Source organism: Gorilla gorilla, chromosome 10, assembly GCF_029281585.2.
Source record: "Gorilla gorilla gorilla isolate KB3781 chromosome 10, NHGRI_mGorGor1-v2.1_pri, whole genome shotgun sequence".
NCBI classification, from domain to species: Eukaryota; Metazoa; Chordata; class Mammalia; order Primates; family Hominidae; genus Gorilla; species Gorilla gorilla.
The window spans coordinates 49,513,596-49,537,294 of record NC_073234.2 but is presented as its reverse complement, the minus strand read 5'-3'; the positions used below and the strand labels follow the sequence as shown (position 1 = coordinate 49,537,294).

General features: G+C 53.6%; 2 protein-coding genes across 3 annotated transcripts in view; both read right to left on the bottom strand.

Moving 5' to 3' along the window:
* Window positions 1-4,915: 4,915 nt before the first annotated feature.
* Window positions 4,916-7,414, bottom strand: TMDD1 (transmembrane and death domain 1). The gene has a single exon (XM_055357181.1). The coding sequence runs from the start codon at window positions 5,898-5,900 to the stop codon at window positions 4,935-4,937; it is 966 nt and encodes a 321-aa protein (XP_055213156.1). The 5' UTR covers window positions 5,901-7,414; the 3' UTR covers window positions 4,916-4,934.
* A 1,478-nt stretch (window positions 7,415-8,892) lies between these two features.
* FIGNL2 (fidgetin like 2) overlaps window positions 8,893-23,699 on the bottom strand; it is a 30,173-nt gene continuing 15,366 nt past the window's right edge. For both annotated transcript variants that reach the window (XM_031016543.3, XM_055357180.2), the window contains exon 2: window positions 8,893-13,425. In XM_031016543.3, the coding sequence (XP_030872403.2) occupies window positions 11,453-13,414 (1,962 nt within the window). In that variant the 5' untranslated portion in view covers window positions 13,415-13,425 and the 3' untranslated portion in view covers window positions 8,893-11,452. The remainder of the gene's footprint in view (window positions 13,426-23,699) is intronic.

The window sequence follows — 23,699 nt, the reverse complement described above, 5'->3', positions numbered from 1 at the left end:
TTCATGAGAAAGCAATTTAATATTAATTCTTCAGGATGTTCCAGCTTCCCTCAGTGCATTCCCTTGCAGCCAGTTTTGCTATCTGCTTAGCGAGCTGCCCATTGTCATTGAAGTGTGGCTTCTGGGGGAGCGTCATATCTCCCATTCCATCTCCTGCTTTAGGAAAGACAGTTTTTAGTCCAGGGGTTTCTCACCTAATGACTGGATTTCAAAGCCAAGATGCTGCAGTTGAATGTGTCAGGAAGTCTATACAAAGAGTGAAAAGAGACTTTAGCATGTGAACCAAATCCAAATAAATTCTTCCTGAACCATACACTAGAGGGGGAAGAAGAACCAACCCATAATCAGACACACCGATCTGCCTTGCAGTAGAAGCACTTTGAAGGTGATTTCACAGTCCACCAGACTAGTTTTGCATAGAACAAACCACAGTAAGTCGGCAAGCAGAGCTTTCTATCTTGTTGGACCACTAGAAACTGTCCAGCTCTCTTAAGCCTGCTTCTGCAGCAGCATCCGTAGAATTTTTGTACTACACCCAATACCAGACTGGGAAGGCCTATCTTTCAGTGACCCTGCTAACTGCTAGGATGAATGTATAGTAACATGTACAGGCTACATTGTAAACAGCACAAAACAGAAGCTGACGTGTGGTTATTCTTTTTAAGAGAATTATAAATACTGTAATATATACTTTTATTTTATTGGCATGCCTTTTTGTAAATACAAATTATTAACTTATTAAATAGGAAATGGCTTCTGGCTTATGCCATTGTCATGTTTATTTTTATTTTTTATACTTTTCTTTCTTCTTAGAACTTAGATGCTGTCAGCCAATGTACATCCCCAAACCAGACAGACAGACAAAAAATTTTTTATTGCTAATGGTCTTTTCCAAAACAACAAAAAATATATATTTTTGTTCCAATGTGCAATAAATTCTAACCACGTCTATGCAAGATTTGGCTAAACTTAATAATTGTTCTTAGGTCTTGAGATGGGCAACAGAGCTGTGAGATCCCGCCAAGTACACCATGTGCTCATGCTAGTGATGTCATTAAGCTACTAGAGCATAGTGATGAGATTTTTCTGAGATCTAACCGTCTCCCTCCGCTAGCTCCTGACCCCAGCCCAGCAGGCTGTCTCCTCAGTAACACATGGGCCTTGGTATCTGGCACCCATCAGCCAGCCTCATAGGAAAGAAGCCACCTCCGCTGTATTTGAAGTTTCACTTTTTAAAAAAAAAATTTTTCCCACCTTTTTATCCTTTACCCACTGTCCTTCCACCTGCTCACTCACTCACTCTCTCACCCATCCTGCTCCACACTTCTTTGGTAGTAAATGACACCATCACCAGCAGTTTACACCCGCAGTTAACAGGCATTGAACTGAAAGAATCAGTGATGACGTTTTTGTGCATCTTCGCTGAGTGGGTAAGTGGCAACGCTTTGCCAAATATTAACGAAGCCAATCAAAAAGCAGCGCAGCCACAGTATCACTGCACATATATATATAGATATATAAATATAATATAAATATTTATTTTTTGTAGCCAGGTCCTTGGTGCAGTATTTATACTCCACAATCCACCTTTTAAAAAAAGGACAAAAAGCAAAAAGATGTGTGATGCTGTTAATAATTTAAAACGCAGAGCCAAAGCCACTGAGCAGCAGCTGACATGGTTGCTGGTTTGTGTGTGAAAAACATTTTCCCCCTCTTCTTTCCTTAACCTCCTTGTTGCTTAGGATGAGGAGACTCTGTAATTTAAAGCAGAGGACGAGAGGAGGAAGAAACTTCCATGTTAACATGGCCTACTCTCACTCCTTTCTAAACGAGCCACTTTTGGCGTCAGAAGTTGACTGGAGAGAGATAAACAAACTCCCAGTCAAAGCCCCTAAAGCGACAGTGCCCAGAGTTCTTTTATTTTTTGCTGCAACCAACGTAAACCTGTAAAAGACCAACAGTGAAGATTAGTGTATTAGTGAATGCATGGAGGCCAATGCTGCCCTAATGAGACGTGATAAAAAGTCCATCACTCCTCTAAGCCAAAAGGAAACAAAATAAAAATGACCCTTTTTACTGTACAAGGGAAGCCTGTCTTGGTGTGTTTGTTGCTTGACTATCCCAATTCTTGAGTCCTGGGAGGGGTCTGGGAATTGGGACCTTAGCACATTTGGGGAAAGGAGGGGAATAGAGGGAAGAGAAATCAAAGGGGCTCTCGCAAAGTTCTGGCTAAGAAGGAGAGATTGGAAGAAAAGCAAGGTCCTGACCCCACAGATCCCCACTCACCCATTGCATGTGGCATTCCCCACTACTGGCCGGTGCTTAGAGGCCCATAAAACCTCTCTTCACCTAATCCACCTGGCAGAGCCCTCAGAGATGACGTCAGCCAACCCAGCTGGACTGGCCTTACTTCTGCCTTTTTCACCTGTATGTTAAAAAACAAAAACAAAAAAACCCTATCCCTGTGCCCCAAAGCTAGGGCATGTGCGATGCCCAACAGCCTCCACTCTGCAAGCTCATACTGGGCCCTGCCCTCCATCGCCTCAGACAGGCTCACAGACGAGGGCTGGTCTCCTTCACATTTGTGTGGGGGTGGGGGCACGCTTCCTCTTCCTTCTCTCCCTGTCCCCCTTTGGGGACATCCCTCTCTAGGCCTAGGCCATGTCTCCTGGTTCAGGAACACTCTCTCAGGAGGATCTCGAAGTGCCCACTCTAGTCCGCTCCAGTAGCTCCACTGTGGAGCGAGATGGCTGGTAGGTCAGTCCCCATCCTCCTCCCCTCGGCCCCCAGCCTCCAGGCCTGCTGTGGAGGTGAGATCGCCATGGGTCATGACTTTGTGACTTGAGTCCTGGGCATCTTCTGTAATGATGCCTCTTTCTTTTCTCAGATGTTGCCCACAGTTTAGCAAAAAGCTTCGTTCATTTTCAGGTACCCCCCACCCCCTAAAGAATTGGCTGCAACTTGCCAGCCAGGGGGACATCAGGAGAGAAGAGGAAGTCTGGGTTGGGAGGGGCCCAAGTTTTGCAACAGAGTTTCCATTGTTCAGCTCTGTGCTTTCTTGGATTCCCTTTCCAAGATTACCAAGATTTCCTCCATTAAAACTCCTGAGGCACCCCCTGCCCCTGCCCCCACTGCTGTTTGCTGTACATAGAGGCTAAGTGGGGTGGGGTGGGTGGGTGTGCACATGTGGTGTGTGTGTGTGTGTGAAGAATGTATATAGGTAAAGGGGAGTGTGGTCCAGTGGTTCCAGAAAAGGGACAGAACACATTCTGTCCCTAGCTTGACCGCTGGCTCGCTGTGTGGCCTTGGGCAAGTCACTTAACCTCTCTGTGCCTCAGTTTCCCCATCTGTAAAATGGGGATAATAATACTGACCTACCTCACAGGGGTGTTGTGAGGCTTTAACTAAATGTTTTGTAAAGCGTTTTGAGATACAGAGGCAAAGGCGCTAGGGAAGGGCAAAGTATTATTGGACTTAAGGAAGCTGAAATGGTACCATAAATGCTGCTATTCTGAGAGCCATTTTAAACTGCACTGCTCCAACCACCCCCGCTTCTCATCACCAGGACAGCAGGTCGAGAAAATGTCTTTCCTTTCACTTGCTTCTGGGGTTTGTGATTATTCAAGACAATTTTTTCCCCTTGCTGTATCTCCTTCCCTCACCTCCTCGACTTGTTCCCTGTTCTGTTTATGCGGAAATGGCAGAAATGCTTGAGAAATGAGAATGTGTAAGTGGATTGGAAGTTTATAGTATGAAATTTCAATTTTACTTTGTACTGTACATCTTTTTACTTTAGAATTTGCAATAAAGGGTTACGTCAATCTTGTTTTCAACTCTCCTCTTGGACTGGCCTGTCATTCTGTCATTGCCCTCACACTGAAGCCCAAGGTGGACAGGCACCACCACCTCGCAGGACCCCACTCTGTCCTGTGGCGGGGACAGAAGTCTGCGTAAGGGCTCACCCCGGCTCAGCCCCTTAGCTGGGCAGGCAGTGCCCTAGCCACTCCCAGGTGTGTGGGAAAGGTTTGGGACTCCACTCAGCACGTCAGGAGGCCTTGCCCGGGGGGGGGGGGGGGGCAGCACCTTGGAGGCGGCGCCCTGCACGTGGGCACACCCCTCTCGTGGTGCTGCCTCTGCACACTCCAGCAGAGCCCCAGAGTAGCCCCGAGGGGGAGCTGCACATCTTGTTCTGGTCCCCATCACGTTTTTCAAGCCCCTTATTGCGCACACACCTTTCCTTCTGGAGCTCAAACTTTCAGGTCAGACGGCCGTAGGTTTGAGAACATGACTATGCCACTAACTAGCTGTGGCCGAGTTTCCGCATGTGTGATGGAGACAATACCTTCCTCCTTGAGTTTTGAAGAGTACATCAAATAATGTATGTAACTGGTTAGCATAAGGCCTGGCACACAGTGCTCAATAAGTGGTAACTCTTCTTGGAAGAATAATTGCAAGATAAGAAGGAATCTGCCTGGCGCGGTGGCTCATGCCTGTAATCCCAGCACTCTGGGAGGCCCAGGCAGGCGGATCACTTGAGCCCAGGAGTTGGAGACCAACTTGGCCAACAAGGCGAAACCCCATCTCTACTAAAAACACAAAAATTAGTGGGGCGTGGCTGCGCACACCTGTAGTCCCAGCTACTCGGGAGGCTGAGGCAGGAGAATCGCTTGAATCCTTGAACCCCGGAGGCGGAGGTTGCAGTGAGCAGAGATCGCACCACTGCCCTCCAGCCTGGGCAACAGAGCGAGGCTCCTTCTTAAAAAAAAAAAAAAAAAAAAAAAAAAAAAAAAAAAGCTAAGCTGACAATTGGGCGGTGCACCTGCCACCCTGGGAGCCTGGTACCTGAGCCCCTCTTCCACCGGCAGTCCCACGGGCTTTGCTGCTCCTTTCCAACGGATTAACAAACTCTCTGCTCTTTCGGTATTTCATAACGTTTATAAACCGTCCAAAGCACCACTGCCCCAAGACTGTGCTCCCATTTTACAGCTGAGGGCAAGGGCACTGTGAGGTGAGGGAGAATCTGGCCCATCTGCAGCCCAGGCCCCCGGGGGCGCGCGCCGCTCTTTAGGAAGGAGCGGCTTTGTTTCCCACCAGCCCTGCACTGTGGCGAGCGGGCCGGGGCTGCCGGGCCACGCCCGGTCGCCGTCGCCGTCGCCGCCAGTGATCCACAGCGTGAGCAGGACGAACAGCGCCCCGGTGCCCAGCGCCCCCGCGAAGCCGGTGAGGAGGCCGAGCGCCAGCGGCCCCGCCCAACCCATGGGGCTCCGCTCGTACAGGGGCTGCGGCAGGCGCTCCACGATCAGCTGCAGGGCGTCCCAGTCCGGCGCGGGGACCGCGGCGCGCCGGGGGCGCGGGGCCGGGGCAAAGGGCACGCGGGCGGCGGCGCCGGGCCGCGGCAGGAAGCGCTGCCCGAACTTGCGCAGCTGCAGCGTCGCCTGCTGGTGGAGGTTCTTGCCCAGCTCCCTGGCCACGTCCGGGCGGCCGCTGCGCCGCAGGGCCCGAGCCAGGCGGTCCCAGGACAGGGACGCGGCCTGGGGGGCCAGCCAGGCCGCCAGCGCCTCCCGGCAGCCGTCGGACACCTCTCCAGGCCCGGCTACCCTGCCCGCCGGGTCCTCGGCCGCCTCTCGCCGCCGCCGCCGCCGCCGGCTCGGAGACCCCGACGTGGTGTTGAGCGGCTCAGGCCGCGCCAGCCGGTCTTCAGAAAGCCGGGACAACTCGGCCTCCACGTCGGGCTCGGGCGCCTCCAGGAGCGAACGGAAATGGCCGCACTCCTCCGGGGTCAGCAGCTCGGCCAGACGGACGGCTGCGTGAGGGCCCATAGCGTCCACGGCCCCCGCCGGAGCCAGCGCCCAAACCCAGAGCGCCAGGACCAAGGCGCCCGCCAGAGTCCGCGCCGCCATCCCTGGCGGGAACTCAGGGACCGAGGACTGTGCGGGGACGGGGACGTGGACGGGCTCCGCGCCGGCGATGGGGGAGGGGTTCCGAACGCCCGCGGATTGTGGGAGGGAGGAGGCTCCGAACACTCGGGAAGCCTAGTGGAGGAGGGGACTGGGGACAAGGGGGCTGCCAACACCCAGCGACGGAGACGGGGACTCCGACATGGCGCTTGTTGGAGGGTCTCACGAAACTCAGGAACTGGGGTAAGAGGGCTTGCAACACCCAGGAAGGGGGTTCTCAGCCCCCCAGGAGGCTAGGATTCTGGGCCTTTACATTGTAGCTCCTGCCCTAGGCCTCCTAATAGCCACTAATACCTCAAAGTGAACAAGTTACCAACATCTCTTCTAATTCATGTACTCCCCAACCGTTCCCCTTTACGAAAAGCCCTAGACCCCTTGCTCTCCATTAACTTCGATATTCAATCAATTCCTACATTCTCTTTTTTTATTTTCTTTTGTGCAGATAGGGGTCTTGCTGTGTTGCGCAGGCTGGTCTCCCAACTCCGGCCTCCGCCTCTGCCACCACCTCCCAAAGTGCTGTGTGACAGGAATGAGCCACCATGCCTGGCCTCAATTCCTAAATTCTCCTCTTGTCTACCAAATACTAAAGTTTAGTATTTATTAAATGAACCCATCATCCCATTCCCCCACTCCGGTGCAAGTCCAGACCCTCCTCCTCTCTTGCTGGTCCTCCAGCCCCCATCCTTGCCCCCCAACACTGGGGCCCTGCCTACCTGCACTTATTCCATTTCCCCCAAGGAAGCTTGGCTCTGGCTCTCCTTCTGATCGCGGCCTGCACTCCTCCTGCTGTCAGGCGCCTTTGGGAAGCCCTCCCCGACTCCGAGTCACACCCCTTAGTGGTGTCTCCATTAGGGACTCCTCCTATCTGCCCCACAGCACACTGCAGCTCGGCCTTTTTACTGTCTCCCCCATCTAGACTGCAAGGTCCATACATTGTCCCCATGGCAACTAGAGCATAGTAAGTGTTCAGTAAAGATTTGTTGAGTCAATGTGTGAATTTTTTGTTTTTTTAAGAGACAGGGTCTCCCTCTGCTGCCCAGGCTGGTCTCGGAACTCCTGGGCTCAAGGGATCCTCCTGCCTCAGCCTCCCAAAGTGCAAGGATTACACGCATGAGCCACGAGGCAGGGCCATTGTGTGAATTCTTAACTTGCAAATCAGTCCTGTCCTCAGCCCCCTAAACTCCCACAAAGGCTTCATCATAGAGCCCCAGCTCCTAACAGGGCATGGAAGGCCCTCCATAGTGAGGTCCCCGCTGACTCCTCCAGCCTCACTCCTCCAATTCCTGCCCTCACTATCTTGTAACACAACAAGACTCGTGGCACAGCACGTAAGATGCAGTTTCCAGCCTCCATACTTTGCCCAGCTGTCCCCCTCCCCTCCTGGGTAGGAAGTTTTCCTGACACCCCACCAAGACCACCACAAATCAGGATCTTTTCTGCGCATTGTTTGTTTGGTTTTGTTTTGTATCAGAATCTCCCTCTGTCACCCAAGCTGGAGTGCAGCGGCATGATCTCGGCTCACTGCAACCTCTGTCTCCCAGGTCCAAGTGATTCTCGTGCCTCAACCTCCCGAGTAGCTTGGACTACAGGTGTGCACCACCATGCCCAGCTAATTTTTGTATTTTTAGTAGAGACTAGGTTTCACCATGTTGACCAGGCTGGTCTCAAACTCCTGACCTCAAGTGATCCGTCCACCTTGGCCTCCCAAAGTGCTGGGATTACAGACGTGAGCCACCGCGCCCCCAGCCATTTCTTGGCATTCTTAAGATAACCTGTGCATCCTCCACCAGGGCACTCATCTGGAAATTAGAGGATTTATTCAAGAAACATCTATTCAATGTCTTGTATGTGCCAGATAATTGCACTAGGTGTATGAATATAAAGACTACTTTGATGTGGTCCCCCACCCCCAGCAGCTTTATCCAGTTGTATTTTTAAATGATCAGTTTCTGAGCTTTTCCCACCTAGACATGGGCTCCGGGAATAGCAGCTGTGCTTGACCCCTTCTGTATCCTCAGTGCCAGGCCCAATGTCTGCACACAGTAAGGTGCAAAATAGAGGAGTGGGGGCAGGTGGGTCTGGACCTCCAAGGGCTGAGAGGCTTGTGGTAATGGACTCTGGGGCAGTGCCTTAGAGCCCCCACCTCCAGGCACACTCACATTCGTGTCCTCTTTGCTTTGCAAGGTCTCCCTGATGCTCACGCTGCCTCCTGTATGTGTGCAGTGAGCCATAGCAGGGAGCCTGGGTGCACTGCTCCCCTGTGCTCTTGCGCATGCTCAGCAATCTTGCCTAGAGTATTCAAGGACCTAGGAGTTGTGGGTCCAAATCTCTCACCGACATCTCTACAGAGCTTTTTCAGCAAGTGTTCCTAGGTTGTTCAGTCTCCCAGTTTATGATGAGCTGTCACAGATAGAGTTAGGGGACTGATGGATGGGGGGATGGTAGACAAAGGACACCACGTCACCTGAAACACTGGAACTTGGCCGTCTCCACACCCCGCCCTCTATCCACTTTATCTCCACTGAGAATGGAATACAAGTATAACCCTAGCTCTATTCAATGAAGGCTGCTGCAGGTTCTGGATGGCTCCTCCCTCTCTTCAGCAACCCCCTTCCTCCATGCATTCATTTCTTCACTCATTCAACAAACATGTGAGCCCTTCCTTGCCCCCCTATTTTGTGGCTCTGGGGATACAATGAGCCTGCCCCAGTGCTGAATGTCAGAGCTCAGAACGGCAGGAAGGCCCCTTACCCATGGCTTCTTCCCCATAGCCTCAGTGCCCATTCCTGTAGGTACTCACTGTATCACAGTGAGTCACAGGAGTCCTTGGTCCTTGTTACTAAGGGATTAGGAACACCCCGCCCAGGGCACCAGCATACCCAGGTGTCCAGACATCTCCCAGAGGACTCCCACATCCCACTGCCCCCGAGAAATCTTCTGCAAACCACATGTCATCGCTTTAATACTGTGTAATACTTTCTTTTAAAATACAGTCTCTTCTGAGGTAGACAGACCACAACTGCAGAGCATCGTCAGACAGGAGATAAATACGTCCATGTACAACACGCAGCAAAATGAGGTAGAAATGGTTACAGCCGGAGGAGAGGATCCCAGCCCCAGTCTGGGTAGAGGAAGGGGAGAGGCCAGCTCAGAAGTCACCCTCCCCACTCCCTGCCCCTGGATTCTTTGGTATGCCTCCCCCCAACATTACCAGAGCTGGACTGGCCCTTCCCCTACCTGCCCCAGAGCCCATGAGGTAGGTGCCACTAGGCTGGGGGCAGTCTCCTTGTGCAAAGCTCCCCAAGCCTGGGGAACAGGAGGAGCCTAGTAGAGAAAGCGGTGGGGACTCCACTTCCCAGAGCTCCCTGCCTCTTGAAGGGAAGGCTGGGATCCCACCCCAACTTCCCTGACACCCTCCACCCCCCCCCACCCCCCAATACATACACACCTGAGAACCCCTCACTCCATGCTCCCTCCGAGGGTCTTTTGCAGCCTGCGGCTGTGACCTGGCAGCCCACTGCTTCTGAGGCACCAAAGCCCTGTGGGCGGCTGGCTCCAAAGAGGGGGCCAGAAAGCAACGGGGGTGGGGGGGGAACAGAGCAGCCTTCTGGTCAGCACTCCTAGGTCAGCACAGGCCCTGGGTGCCAGGGCCCCTGAAAGGTCCCCCAGAGACACCCTCCCAGCCAGGGGGGAGGCAGTAGACTCTAAGAAATGCACGGGCAGGCAAGGAACTGCACAGGAGGCTGAGGTGGGAGAGAGAAAAAGTGGTGGTGGGGGGGGCGTGTCCCCTGCTTTGGACTAAGATCAGAGTTGTGAAATGGGCTGGGGGTGGTGGGAGCAAACTGCTAAAGCCTCATCAAGGGAAAATTGGTGGGAAGGAGAGAAATATGGTTCTTGGAAGGGTTCCAAGCCTAGTGGAAAGTTCAGGCAGGACTGAGACTAAGCCCCCAAGGTCAGAGAAAACACCCCTGCCCATCTCCCTCCCCCTCTCCCAGCCCTGGAGCTCCAGACCTAGGACTCCGGGGGAATGGGGAAGGCACATTTCCTCACAGAGCCCCCCAAGTGAGGGATGCTAACTCCTCCTCAGAGCCTCCAGCAGAGATGGCTGAGGTCCAGTAGCTGATTTTGTGGCCAGACTGTCTACCCAGATGGAATCCTCCTAGCATAAGTCACTGGGGACCTCTGCCAAGGCAGGGCCAGGGGACATGACCTTTCTGGAGACTTTCTGCTTAGGTCACCTTCCCATTTGGGCCCTCCCACCCTACTTTCTGGGTCTCAGGAAGGAATTGGGCAAGGGCATCCTAACTCTGGATAGCCCTTCACAGAAAACACTCAGCGGAGGGGTTGGGTGGGGCAGGGGGTGGGGAGCAGCAGGAGAGGAATAAGGCCTCCCTTCTCTCAAACCCCACAGCCCACTCCCCACATTCATGCCTAGGCCTCGGCCCTGGGGAGGAAGCCCTTAGGAATACATTCTGCTTCTGACCAGGAATAGCTGGGGTTTCACTGAGGCCTCTGGGTCTTCCTCTCCCCTTCCCCGTAAGTCTCATTTTTTGAGTGTCTGGGAGAATTTGGTCCCCTGGATGGAGTGGGGGGGAGGGGGCAGGTGTGAGGGGCACACAGGAGAGCAGCCAAAGTCTAACATTCTTTCTGAGGTCAGTTTCTTCCTGAGTTGTCAAAAGAAAAAGAAAAACAGCAAATTCTACACATTTTACAAAAATAAGAAGACTAAAATATGAAACAAGCTACATTTCTGGGATCTCCCCTCAAAAACAAACAAAAAATTCCCCTCTTTTGGGGACTTTTTTTCCTTGATCCCCCTAGACCCTAGGTTTCAGACGGGTAGAGGGGTAACCCTCCTCCTCAGCCCCTGGGCCTCCAGAGCTCCTGCAAAGGGCCACTGCAGTCCAAATAAGAAAGAAGGCAGGGACAGGCATTAAAGCTCAGGGACCAAAAGGCCAGGGACGCTGGAGAGCCAGGGATGGAGACAGAATCACAGAGGGTGAGGGATGGAGAGCTGGGGAGGGAGGGGCAGGAGAGAAACAGGGCCAGCATGGGGTGGGCAGGGGTGTCAGCGACAAAGCAAAAGGGAGAGAAAACCAAGAGAATGCAGAGAATGGGGTGGAGAGAGTGAGGGAGAAGGAGGGTGCCATTCAGATAGCGAGGAGACAAAAGCGTTGTGGCAAGAGAGCAGGAGTTCCTAAGGCCCCGGGTGCCAGCCCATGCCGGATCTGCCTGGTCCGCCGGGCGGAGATGGCGAGCTTCCAGTCCACAATAAATAGGAAAAACCTGAGTACACGGCGCATATGGCATCTGCCTGGCAGAAGCATTTTCCTTCCCACGAAAAAAAAAAATATCCACCGGCAGACCCCTCCTGTCCCCGATCCCACATTCACCACTCCAGCCCCTGCCAGCCGGGTTTAGTCAGTGACATCCCTCCCACGCGGAGGCGGCGGGGACGGAGGGACTGCGGCTCCCGCGGCCTCCCCCGCGCGCCGTCAGTGTCCAGAGCCGTACATTTTGTCCCACTCCACGAACGAGTCCAGTTCCTTGGCAGAGGCCCTAGGGCCCACCTTGGCCAGCGCCGCCTCCAGGTCCTTGTAGGAGAGGGGGCGCTGCAGCCCCGGGAGGCCCGCCCCGGCCGCCGCCTGCTGGCACAGCTGCCCCAGCTCGCCCCCAGAGAAGCCCTGCGTGCCCTGCACCAGCGCCGCCAGTTCCCGCTCACTGAGCGCGCAGCCCTGCTGGGCCAGCGCTCGCTGCAGGATCTGCCCGCGGGCCGGGCTGTCGGGCAGCGCCACGTAGAAGCGGAGAGAGAAGCGCCGGCGGGTCGCCTCGTCCAGAGCCGCGGGCCGCGAGGTGGTGCCCACAACCAGCACGCCGTCAGCCCCCGCGCCGCAGCCCCCGTCCAGGCAGGCCAGGAGCGGCACCTGCAGCGCGCCCCCTGCCGCCGCGCCGTCGTCCCGGGCGGGGAGCAGCGCCTCTAGCTCGCTGATGATGAGTACGGAGGGTGGGCGGCAGCGCGCGGCCGCGAAGGCGGCCTGGAGGAGGCGCGCGCCCTCGGCGGCGCCGGGCGCAGCCAGGGTCGCGCCGCGCAGGCGCAACAGCGTGGCGCCCAGCTGCGTGGCGAGGCAGCGGCCCAGCAGCACTTTGCCCGCGCCCCGCGGCCCAAAGAGCAGGACGGTCCGCGGCCGGCGCAGGCTGCCCGGGTAGGCGGGCGGCCTGAGCAGGGGCCACACCAGCTCCTCCTCCAGCGCCGCCTTGAGCGCGCCCTGGCCCGCCACATCCGCCCACTGCACCGGGGGCCCGCAGTCCACCATCTTGCTCGTCACCAGCTCCAGGGCCCCGGGGTCCACGCCTTTGGGAGGCTCCCCCGACGGCACGGCGAACCCCCCACGAGGAGCCGGGGCCCGCTCCGGGAACTTTTCAAAGGGTTCCAGTTGCGGGCCGTACACGGGGGAGCCCAGGACCTTGAGGGGGACGCCGCCACCGTACTTGCCCGACGCCTCCTCCGCGGCTCCTGGCGGCTTGGCCCGGAACCCGTTGCCCCGACACTCGCCGTTGTCCGCGGCGGGGTAGGAGGCTCCGTCAGCCGCGGGGGCCTTGGCGGGCTCGTACGCGTACTTGCGGTAGCTGCCCTCGGGCCCCTCGTCGGCGGCCTTGCGCTTCAGCGACAGCCCGGATTCGGCACCCGGCGCGGCCGTGGGGAAGCCATAGGCGGTGGGCGGTGCCGGCGCGGGCCGGGGCGTGGGCGCGGGCAGGCCCGGGGTCAGGTAGGGGGCCGGGGGTGGGCCTGGGGGCGGCGGGAGCGCGCCATAGCCGGGCTGCGCTGCGTAGCCCCCTGCGGGATAGTTGTACAGCGGCGCTGAGGGCCCGTACCCCGGAGGCGGTGGGGGCTGCAGGAGCGCGGCCGGGGGCGGCGGGGGCAGCGCGGCGCCCGTCTGCGCGCAGTAACCCGGCGCCAGGTACCCCCCGCCGTAGCCGGCCGCGTACTCGGGCGCCGCCGATGGGCCCCCGCACGCATTCCCGGCGTAGAGGGGTTCAGGGAGGTTCCCGGCTAAAACTGGGGAGCCCCCCAGGGCCCCGGAACCGCCGCCACCGCCCGACTTGGTTCCTGGGAGGCCTTCGTGGAGTGAGGCCAAGGGGTAGGGTGGCTCCGGCCCTGGCCAGGGCTCGGGATCCCCTTTGGCGCCGTTGAGGAAGGAGGCGTCGCTGTACCCGCCCAGGGCCGGACGCTCGTAGGGAGAATCCAAGACCCCAGAGTACTTCTCTGCATAGCGCTTTAGGAGGTTGGAGGCAGTGAGGGCTGAGATGTCGTCGTGTGCCCAAGCGTAGTGGCAGCGTTGGCGACCCCCAGGGGGCAACTCCAACTTGTGGGCCGGCGACGGGGTGGTGGAGGAGACGTCCAGGTGCTGCTCTGGCCACTGGTTGAGGGGCTGGGCGTGTTCTGGTGTCCAGTGCATCTTCAACAGAGCTGCGGGCAAGAGACAGGAGGTCTGGTGAGGTCTAGCCACCGAGGACCCAGTGGGCCACTGTTAGCCATAGGCCAGTCCGCCTAGACTGCGGCTTGGACAGGCTGGGCTTCCGGCATCCACCACCTACCGCCCCACTCTCTTGGGGCCCTCCCTCCAGGCACCAAATACACTTCTTATGTCCCAGGATTAAAGTTGTCTGAAAATATTTTCCTCAGCGCCCAAAGGGGTCTGGAAATGATGTGGTTGGCCCTAACTTCACCTTGTAGGCAATGGTTATTATTTTTGTCCTGGCCACTCCAGCCATGTCCTTTGCAGGACACGTGATCCTTACTTTCTATGAAGGATCGGACAATGGGCGGGACATCCCGGCCCTCGGAATAGTCAAACTCAAGTGAAGCTCGCTCAGTAAGAGATGTTTGTCACCCACCGTGTGCTGGCCACTACAGAGGCACCAGGGTTATGTAAAGAGTTGTATGAGGCCTGCTCAGAGTCCCTGGCCTAGTGACCCAGAAGTTTGTTATTCCTAAATGCTCTGTTCACCTCAGCCTTTCCTGAGATTCCAAGGCCCCCTCTGGGCCTGAGGTCAGAGATGCTGGCGTGTGTGGGACTGCCTTATCCATGGGAAACCTCAGTGGCTGACCCAGAGCATTCATTTCCTTCCCACTTGGTATTGGCTTCTGCCTGATGAAGTCAGAGCACCTGGATTCCAGACCCAGCTGCATGTAATGGCTGTATGCCTGGGGCAGGTGCTGCCACCTGCTTTATTCCCAATAGGTCTCACCACAATACAAAAATATGTAGAATAAATAGGTCATATGCTGGAGAAGACCGGGGAAAGTTAATACACAACAATGCACATCATAGGATGTGGACCACAAATTTGTCTCTGAGCTTCCCAGTAGCCAAATAGGGAGAGGTCATCAGACTCACTGCAAAGTAAAAAAACACCATTACTCAAAGCAAAAGTGTTCCTGTCTTAGAGATCATAGAACTTTTTTTCGTGGTCCTCAGGAAGCAGACCTGTGAGATGTAATAAACAACGTCCTTCTTGCCATCCATGCTGTAAACACAGCAGAGATGTTCCTTGGCTGTTCCTGACACCCCCTTAGCACCTCCCAGCGTGAGCCAAACACTCTGATAAGGGGATCTGGGGCTTGGGGAATGGTTCTACCCAGGCACAGGGCTCCTGTGGGCCAGCCTGATAAAATATCTCAAAGACTAAGAGGCCCATGGCACACCCAGCAACAGTCGATGCCGATGATGATTTCTCAAAGCTAAACTTTTGATAAGACAAGTTAACAGGTTCACGTATTTTCATAGGTTCAGTATTCTTTCTTCAACGGATTTTTATGGAGCACATTCCAAGTGTTTTGCTAGGCATGGGGAAAAATTGAAAGGTGAATAGGATGGGTCAGCCGGGTGGAGAAGACAGGTAGACAATGGCCTCTGTGAAGTGAGAAAACAGGTATGTGCCAAGGGCACTGGGGCTCAGGGCAACTTCCCAAGGAGGTGGTGCCTTTGTTGGACCATGAAAAGTGAGGGATCAAGTCGACCAGACAGGCTAAAGTGAGCAGGGCATCCCAGATCACAAGAACAACACCTTCAAAGGTGCAGGGCACAGTGCCTTCAGAAAGCCAGGGCTGCGCTAGCTCACGTACCATATTCCCTTCCTCAAGGCACTTTACTGCCACCTTCTGGAAAGCTCATAAATCTGGTGTCTGCTGCACTGGAATTGTGAATTGTGCCCTGTTGGAAGTAAGGCTTGTGGACAACCTACATAACCATCCATATACTTCGAGTCCATAGAGAACACCAAGAAATGTTGGGTCACCAGAGCTTTGAAAGTGGGTGTATATAGTCGAAGAGGAAGCTGAAGATAACCCGGTGGCTTCTCAGTTCTCCACAGCTGGCCTTCCTAGCAGCAGCTTGTTGACAGCACCCCACCCCTGTTGATGCTCTCTACTTCAGGTGACTGTGACCTGACATCAATGGGAGAAGACATTTGAAAATAAAGCTATTTACTCTCATCCCCACTGCCCTAGGGAAGGCATGAGCCATAAAAGTGTAGCTTAAAAAGGAAGGTATGTTGAGGTTGTCCTGCCCCCATTTGAGAGGTGATGCTGGCCACTGGGCAGGAGGGAGAACAGAGTAACAGAGCTGAGTGCGAGGTCCTTGGGGGCAGATATGCAGCCCTCCAGCTCTTGCTGAGCAGGATCTCCAAAGATCGAGAGGCATTACCTGCTGTGAAAGAGGGTAATTTCCTGGAACATCAGAAATCACAAATGGTTCTGGCTGCAGAGTCTTAGGAGGTAACATCAAAGTTATTGGCCAGGCTCAGTGGCTCATGCCTGTAATCCCAACACTTTAGGAGGCTGAGGCTGGTGGATCACCTGAGGTCAGAAATTCAAGACCAGCTTGGCCAACATGGTGAAACACCGTCTGTACTAAAAATACAAAAATTAGCCGGGCGTAGTGGCGGGTGCCTGTCATCCCAGCTACTCAGGATGCTGAGGCAGGAGAACCACTTGAACCCGGGTGGCGGAGGTTACAGTGATCCGAGATGGCACCACTGCACTCCAGCCTGGGCGACAAGAGTGAGACTCCATCTCAAAACAAACAAACAAATGTTACACAAATGCAAGTATTGTGTTACTACCCAGACCACAAATCTGTTTTTTTTTTTCTATTTACTATTTTCTGTGCTTTGTTTCCTTACTTAATATGGAAAGAGAGATTTGACCTTGATGATAGCATTTACCCTGAACATATTAAACTGGACAAGCTGGGGAAAAAGAGTGACACCCTACCCACCAAGGGCACAGACACAGTAAATGAAGAAGACTCAGATCTGGACTTGTCCACACACATCTTCCCCACCGCCAGCCCCTATGCTAAAGCTGTCAGTGATGTCTCTCATCGCCCAGACTTTTGGGCCAGGCTCCCTTTCACCAGCCCCTGGCCTGGCCTTCGGCAGTCCTTACTGAAACTTCCACCCGCCAATGAAGATCCTCTGGCCCTGGCCATCACTGAGAACTGCTCCACCTTGGCAACTGTGGACTCCAGTAAGCCACCTCCAATCCTCCACCGCATCCTGCCAGCTTCATACCCACGATGTCTCCTCTACTCCACGGCTCAGACCCTCTCGCCCTTCCAGAGAGGGGACCTTGTCCATGACACTCTTATCTAGACCACCTGATCTCTATTCTCAGTCTTCATTTGGCCCTTCATTACCTGGCCCTTCCACTCCAGGTAAATTTCCTCCCATTTTAGCCAGGGCAAAAAATGAAGTCATTGGGCAAAGCTCCCTTACCTCTGGCCCTCTTTTTACCTTTATCTACATCTGTATCCATCTTGCACCCAGAAGGCCTCAGGGTCCATCCACCCCAGTTCTCGGCCCCATCAATTATCCCTCCTAGGTGCCGGGCCCGCCCCCCCACACAGTTAGCTTGATTAATTCTCATCTTCAAAATGATCTCTCTTGACCCTGGGTTCCCCACTAGCTACCAGCTCTTCCCTTTTTCCCTTCTTCCTTCTTTAAGGCATCATTGTCTACATGCAGTGACATGACATCCACTAGAGATCCTTTCAGTAATCTAACCAGGGGCCAGGCACAGTGGCTCACGCCTGTAATCCCAGCACTTTGTGAAGCTGTGGTGGGTGGATCACCTGAGATCAGGAGTTCAAGGCCAGCCTAGCCAACGTGGTGAAACCCGTCTGTACTAAAAATACAAAAAAAAAAAAAAAAAAAAAAAATTAGCCAGGCGTGGTGGCATGCACCTGTAATCCCAGCTACTTGGGAGGCTGAGGCAGGAGAATATCTTGAACCTGGGAGGTGGAGGTTGCAGTGAGCCAAGATCGCGCCATTGCACTCCAGCCTGGGCGATAAGAGCGAAACTCCATCTCAAAAAAATAAAATAAAATAAAAAAATCTAACCGGGAAGCAGGGCACCAGGTCAGCAACTTCTGCTAAACTTAGTTCCATAGCGCTACATTTTCCTTTAACCCCTTCCAAGAGAAAGAACTCAGCTGCCAAAGGACCAGCCCCAACCTAAGGGCGGGAAGAGGGCAGAAGTTTGAGAAGAGTGGGTGAGATTGCCTTACCTGCACACAGGCCCAGAACGATGTCTCACGTGAGTCTGAATACACACCAACATGCATGTGCACACCACCAGGGATGTGTACAGATGTGCGCAGCTGCAGGCACGTGCATATGTTCATGCCTGTGCCTGGCATGCACATGTTTAAAGTGTGATCTCACTTAGGTGCTTCCTGACAGACCCAGGCCTGCCAGGCCTTGCCTTCCTCCCCTAGCCCGCTATAGGTGGAAAATGCTGTCTCCCTGCCCCCACCCCCAGGCCAGTTACAGCCCTCTTGCTCTGACACAGAGACCCTGGGCCTGCTGCCAGTTTGCCTCCCACAGGAGCCTCAGGAAGGATCTCCCCAGGACGGGGACCCCATGTCTCCTGTCCAGGTTCACAAGTCACACTCCAATGATCAGTGTTGCTGGAGGTGAGGAAAGGCCCTGAGGACATGGGGGAAACTATAGGCTTTGAATCCCAGAGACCTAATTTGAATCCAGGCCCAAACACACACTGTGTGACCCTGGGCAGGTTGCCTGACCTCAGTGAACCTCAATTTCCCCATTTCTATTTCTATTTTTTTTTTTTTAAGTAGAGACAGGGTTTTGCCATGTTGGCCGGACTGGTCTCAAACTCCTGGCCTCAAGTGATCTGTCTGCCTCAGCCTACCAAAGTGCTGGGATTACAGGCCTGAGCCACTGCACCCAGCCAATTTCTCCATTTGTTAAAGGGCATAACGTATGTCATGCTGAGTGGCGGTGAGGATTTAAAGATAATGTATATAATGGACACAGTCCAGTGTGGGGCACAAATTACAAATTCAGAACCCAAGCAGTGCCCCAACCTTGCTGAGTGACACTAAACAAGTAACTTCTCTTTGGGGCTGGGGAAACTTGGTGAATGTTCTGTGAAAAGAGGTTCCTTCCAGTTCTAATATGACGGGCCAGTAGCTGACGCCATTTCCCCAAAACCCAAGCACTGCGTACAGAACCAGCGCCTGTTCTATGTTTTACATCTCTAATGCAGCCCTCGTACCAGCTCTGAGATCAATACTGTTATTGTCATCCCCATCGCCTCCCCAGATGAGGAGGCTGGGGTACAGAGATTAACACATCTTCAGGGTCACATGGCTGTTACAGAGTGGAGACAGGACTCAAAGCCCAGGCCCTGAACGACTTGCCTACAAGGGCTCTCTGGCCCAGCCCTTTGTTCTTACAGCCAGAGAATAGCCTGAGTCATTCCACACTGCACACCTACACTCACCAACACTCACTTCCTGGGCCTGTGGAAACAGTGGCTCTGCCCCCGAGTGCTGTGTATTTACCCTTCAGAGCAGGCAGGAGAATTTGTGTCCCCTCCCGGTAATATACCCAAGTAGAGCCTGTCTTTCCCTGTGAAGGGCCATCAGATAACCAGACACACCCCTGGGCTGGGCACACAGTTCCTTATTTGGGTTTTGTGGTTTTCCCAGGTGGTAGCTGGGACTCTGTGGAGAAAACACTCTCTCTCTCAAACTGCCTGGTTTGGGGAGCAAGGTCTTGTTCCTGCGGCAGCTCTTTCTCTGCAGACCTTGAAGGTGAAGTGCTGCTGTGCACATAGGAAGCTGGAACCCCGCTTGACTCTACCCACAGGACGAAGTCCTTCAAACTCACAGGCAATCAATCAATACTTACGGAAAGAATTACTGGATGGAAGAGTAAAGTCATTCCTAAAACCCCTCCCCTCATTTTTAGGAAGTCTTACAAGGTTCATAAGAGATGATTCAGCCTTCACAGCTGGCCAGAACACTCAGGCACCTATCTCCCCCGTGGTCCTGCTGCCCTCGGGTCCTGTGGGTGCCTCTCCCATCCCTGAGGACCACAGGCTCTCCATGCACAGGGCCCGATGCAGGCAGTAGGTATCCCCCCAGCCCACCCTGGCTTCCTGGGGCAGCAAATGCCCTGAGCTGTCACTCTGTGATCATGGCCAAGACACTTAACCTTACTAAACTCCACTTTCTTCATCTGTCCATTGAGACTGCTGGTTTAGATCAGTGGACCTCTAACCTTCCTTTCTCATTAGAAACACAAATAAATTTTGTACAGGGTGAGGTAGGAAGAAACCCCAACAACACAGCATCAACACCCTCCTCCAACTCCCGAAGGAGACCCCTAAGATTCCTTCCGGATCTTCCAGAAATTCTCTGATTCTGGATTCCGTCACCCATAGGGGAGGGAAGGGATTGGACCAAACTGGGCTGGGGGCAGGGTAGGCAAGGAGGGGCAGCTGTGAGTCAGCTCCAGGCCGGTGTGGAGAAGGGGCCATGCCTCTGGGCAAGCCTCCTCTGAGCTCCATTATCTCAGCCTGGAACAAAGAGGCTGGAAGGGAGAATCCCATTGTCGGCCTCCCTTATGGAAATCTCATTTATCTATTCACCAAGGCTCCCACAGGCCTTTTGTCCCAGGCTTTTTGTCTACTGCTTACAACGGGTGCCCCAGGGGGTCTCTGGCTGCCTGGCAGAGCTTGAACAGGACTGTGCCCCCTCCTCTAGGCCCTCTCCCTCATGCCAACCCCCCAGTTACTGCAAGAGGAGAGGAGAGGAGAGGGAGGGGTAACAAGGGGACTCTGGAAGAGTGGTCAACTGCCACAGCCCTGGCACCTACCATACAGGAACCTCTTTCCCCAGTTCTGGGCCAGAGAATAGCCTTCAAAACCTGCCTGGGGGCTGCCCTAGAGCTGGCAAGGGGCCTAGCATGAGTAGGGCTCACCACATGTTTAGGGATGAGCTAGAGGATGCCATGGGGTGGCTGCATGATTCTTCCTTCCATGATACTTTCAGTGTGCCAGCCACTGTGTACCAGCTATGACTCCCGGCTTGAGAGGCAAACCGGACCACATTGGGACCCATGCCTGCAGACTTGATCAGCTAACAGGGAAGAGAAAACAAAGTGTTTCCTCAGAAAGGAGGGAGGGAGGGAAGGGAAGACAGGAAAAAGGAAGGAAGGAAGGGAGAAAAGGAAGGAAGAGAGGGACGGAGAGAGGGAGGAGAAGAAAGGAAAAAAAGAAAGGAATGAAAGAGAATGGGAAGGAGGAAGGAAGGAAGAAAAGAAAGGGTTGGTCAAAATTTCAGGAGGAATAAGTTCAAGAGATCTATTGTTAAATATGGTGACTAGAGTTAATAAAAGTGTATTGTATACTTGAAGATTACTGAGAGTAGGCCTAGTGTGGTGGCTCATGCCTGTAATCCTGGCACTTTGGGAGGCTGAGGGAGGCGGATCACCTGAGGTCGGGAGTTCGAGACCAGCCTGGCCAACATGGTGAAACTCCATCTCTACTAAAAATACAAAAATTAGCCGGGTGTAGTGGCGGGTGTCTGTAATCCCGGCTACTTGAGAGGTTGAGGCAGGAGAATCGCTTGAACCTGGAAGGCGGAGGTTGCAGTGAGCTGAGATTGCGCCACTGCACTCCAGCCTGGGCAACAGAACCAGACTCCATCTCAAAAAAAAAAAGAAAGAAGAAGAAAATTACTGAGAGTAGATTTTAGGTGTTCTTACCACAAATAAGTATGTGAGGGAATGCATATGTTAATTAGCTCAATTTAGCCATTCCACAATGGGTACATATTTCGAAACATCATTTTGTATACCATAAATATACCAATTTTTATTTAAAAAAAGAAATTTTAAAATAAAACTTGATTTTTTTTTTTTTTTTTTTTTTTGAGATGGAGTCTCACACTGTCGCATGGGCAGGAGTGCAGTGGTGCGATCTCGGCTCACTGCAACCTCTGCCTCCTGAGTTCAAGTGATTCTCTTGCCTCAGCCTCCTGAGTAGCTGGGATTACAGGCGCCCACCACTACACCCAGCTAATTTTCTGTATTTTTAGTAGAGATAGGGTTTCACCATGTTGGCCAGGCTGGTCTCAAACTCCTGACCTCATGATTCGCCCGCCTTGGCCTCCCAAAGTGCTGGGATTACAGGCATGAGCCACCACACCCGGCCTACGCTCTTTTTTTCTTGAGACAGAGTCTCACTCTATTGCCCAGGCTGGAGTTCAGTGGCGCGATCACAGCTCACCACAGCCTCAACTTCCCAGGTTCAATCGATCCCCCCACCTCAGCCTCCTCAGCAGTTGGGACCACAGGTGCCAGGTACATGCCACCGAGCTTGGCTAATGTTTGCGTTTGTTTGTTTGTTTGTTTGTTTGTTTGTTTGTTTGTTTTTGTACAGACAGAGTTTCACCAGGTTGTTCAGGTTGGCCTCAAACTCCGGGGCTCAGGCAGCCCACCCCCTCAGCTTCCCAAAGTGCTGGGATTACAGGCGTGGGCACAAAACCCAGCCTGTATTACCCTTAAAACAGAGACAACTGTTGATTTTCTGTGCAAATGAAGAATTACAGGAATAAATACAGTTGATAGATTTAAAAAAATAAGGTCATATAGCTAAAAAAGAAAAAAAGAGGAAAAGAAAGAATGCTGGAGGTTCAGAGACAGCGGAGGCACTTTCGCTAGGGAGTCAGGAATTCATTTTGCAGCAGTCATGGAGAGCACTGGGGCATGGAGGGGACAGCAGGTCCCAGCTCGGAGGCTCCAGGAGAAAACAAGGAAAGTGCAGAGCTGAGCAGGGAGTGCTGGCACCCACTCCCCACAGCACTCCCGTTAAGCAGGTATTATTTGCAGATAAAACAGTGCCAGACAGATGTGACCGGCCCCAGGTCACGCAATCCTCTGGAGGCCAAGTGGGGACCTGAAAGCAGATCTCCTCCCACTTCCACAGGCTGTGGAAAGGCAAGGATACAAGGCAGGGAGCACACCCCTGAGCGGGGCGTGAGAGCCAAATGCTTTCCTTCCCTGTCCCTAAGCTCACTCCTTGGCGGGAGAGGGGATAGAACAAAGGATGAACAGAGGATGGGTGAGCTGTCTGAAGTCTCCCTCTTGTGCACTGATCCCACCCTCTTTCAACAAAGACACTGTTCCCTCAGTTCCCCCTTCTCCTACCTGATCCATTTCCCTCTCTGCTGGGTCACTCTCATCAGCTCGCAAATATGCTGTTGTAGTTCCCGTTTTAGGAAAAAAAGCCCAAAATATATATACATTTTTGAGACAAGGTCTTGCTCTGTTGCCCAGGCTACAGTGCAGTAGTGTCCTCATAGCTCACTGCAGCCTCCACCTCCCAGGCTCAAGCATTCCTCCACCCCAGTCTCTTGAGCAGCTGGGACTACAGGCACATGCCACCACACCTAGCTAATTTTTAATTTAATTTAATTTATTTATTTTGAGACAGAGTTTTGCTCTGATGCCCAGGCTGGAATGCAGTGTCACGATCTTGCCTCACTGCAACCTCTGCCTCCTGGATTTAAGCAATTCTCCTGCCTCAGCCTCCTAAGTAGCTGGGATTACAAGTGCCCACCACCACGCCCAGCTAATTTTGGCATTTTTAGTAGAGACAGAGTTTCTCTATGTTGGCCAGGCTGGTCTTGAACTCCTGACCTCAGGTGATCCACCTGCCTTAGCCTCCCAAAGTGCTGTGATTACAGGCGTGTGCCACTGTGCCCGGCCCCAAAATAATTTCTGAATCCCCCTTCAGCTACATTCTATCTCTCTCTCTCTGCTTGTTTTTACCTTTTCTATGCTACTATTTCTGATTCCTGTCCTTCCATTCCCTCTTGAACCCCTTCCAAGCAGGCATTTACCCCCAACACTCCACTACCTTTGCCTCATAACCACACAGCTGAATCTGATGCTCTGCCCTCCTCTTGCAAAACCAGGGCCCTGGGCTCTCCTGGCCCCTGCTGCCGTCCCCTCCACAGCCTCTTTGCTGCCCTCCCATCACCCACTCCCTTCTAAACCCTGCAGACCTCGGGCTCAGTCCTGCAGCCTTCTTTTCCCTCTCCATGGTAATTCCTTGCATGATCCCATCCCATCTCCTAGCTTTGACCATCACCTGTGTATTGATGTTTCCCAAACATAGTTGGGACTATAGGTGTGGTGGGCCACCACACCCAGCTAATTTTTAAAATTTTTTTGTAGAGATGGGGGTCTCACTGTGTTGTCCAGGCTGGTCTTGAGCTCCTGGGCTCAAGCTATCCTCCTTCCTTGGCCTCCAAAGGGCTGGGATTCCAGGCATGGGCCACCGTGCCTGGCCTCACTTCCATCTCACCTCCCCCTTTCTACATTGTCCTCTCTTTTCTTAACACAGTTGCCAGTGTAACTCTT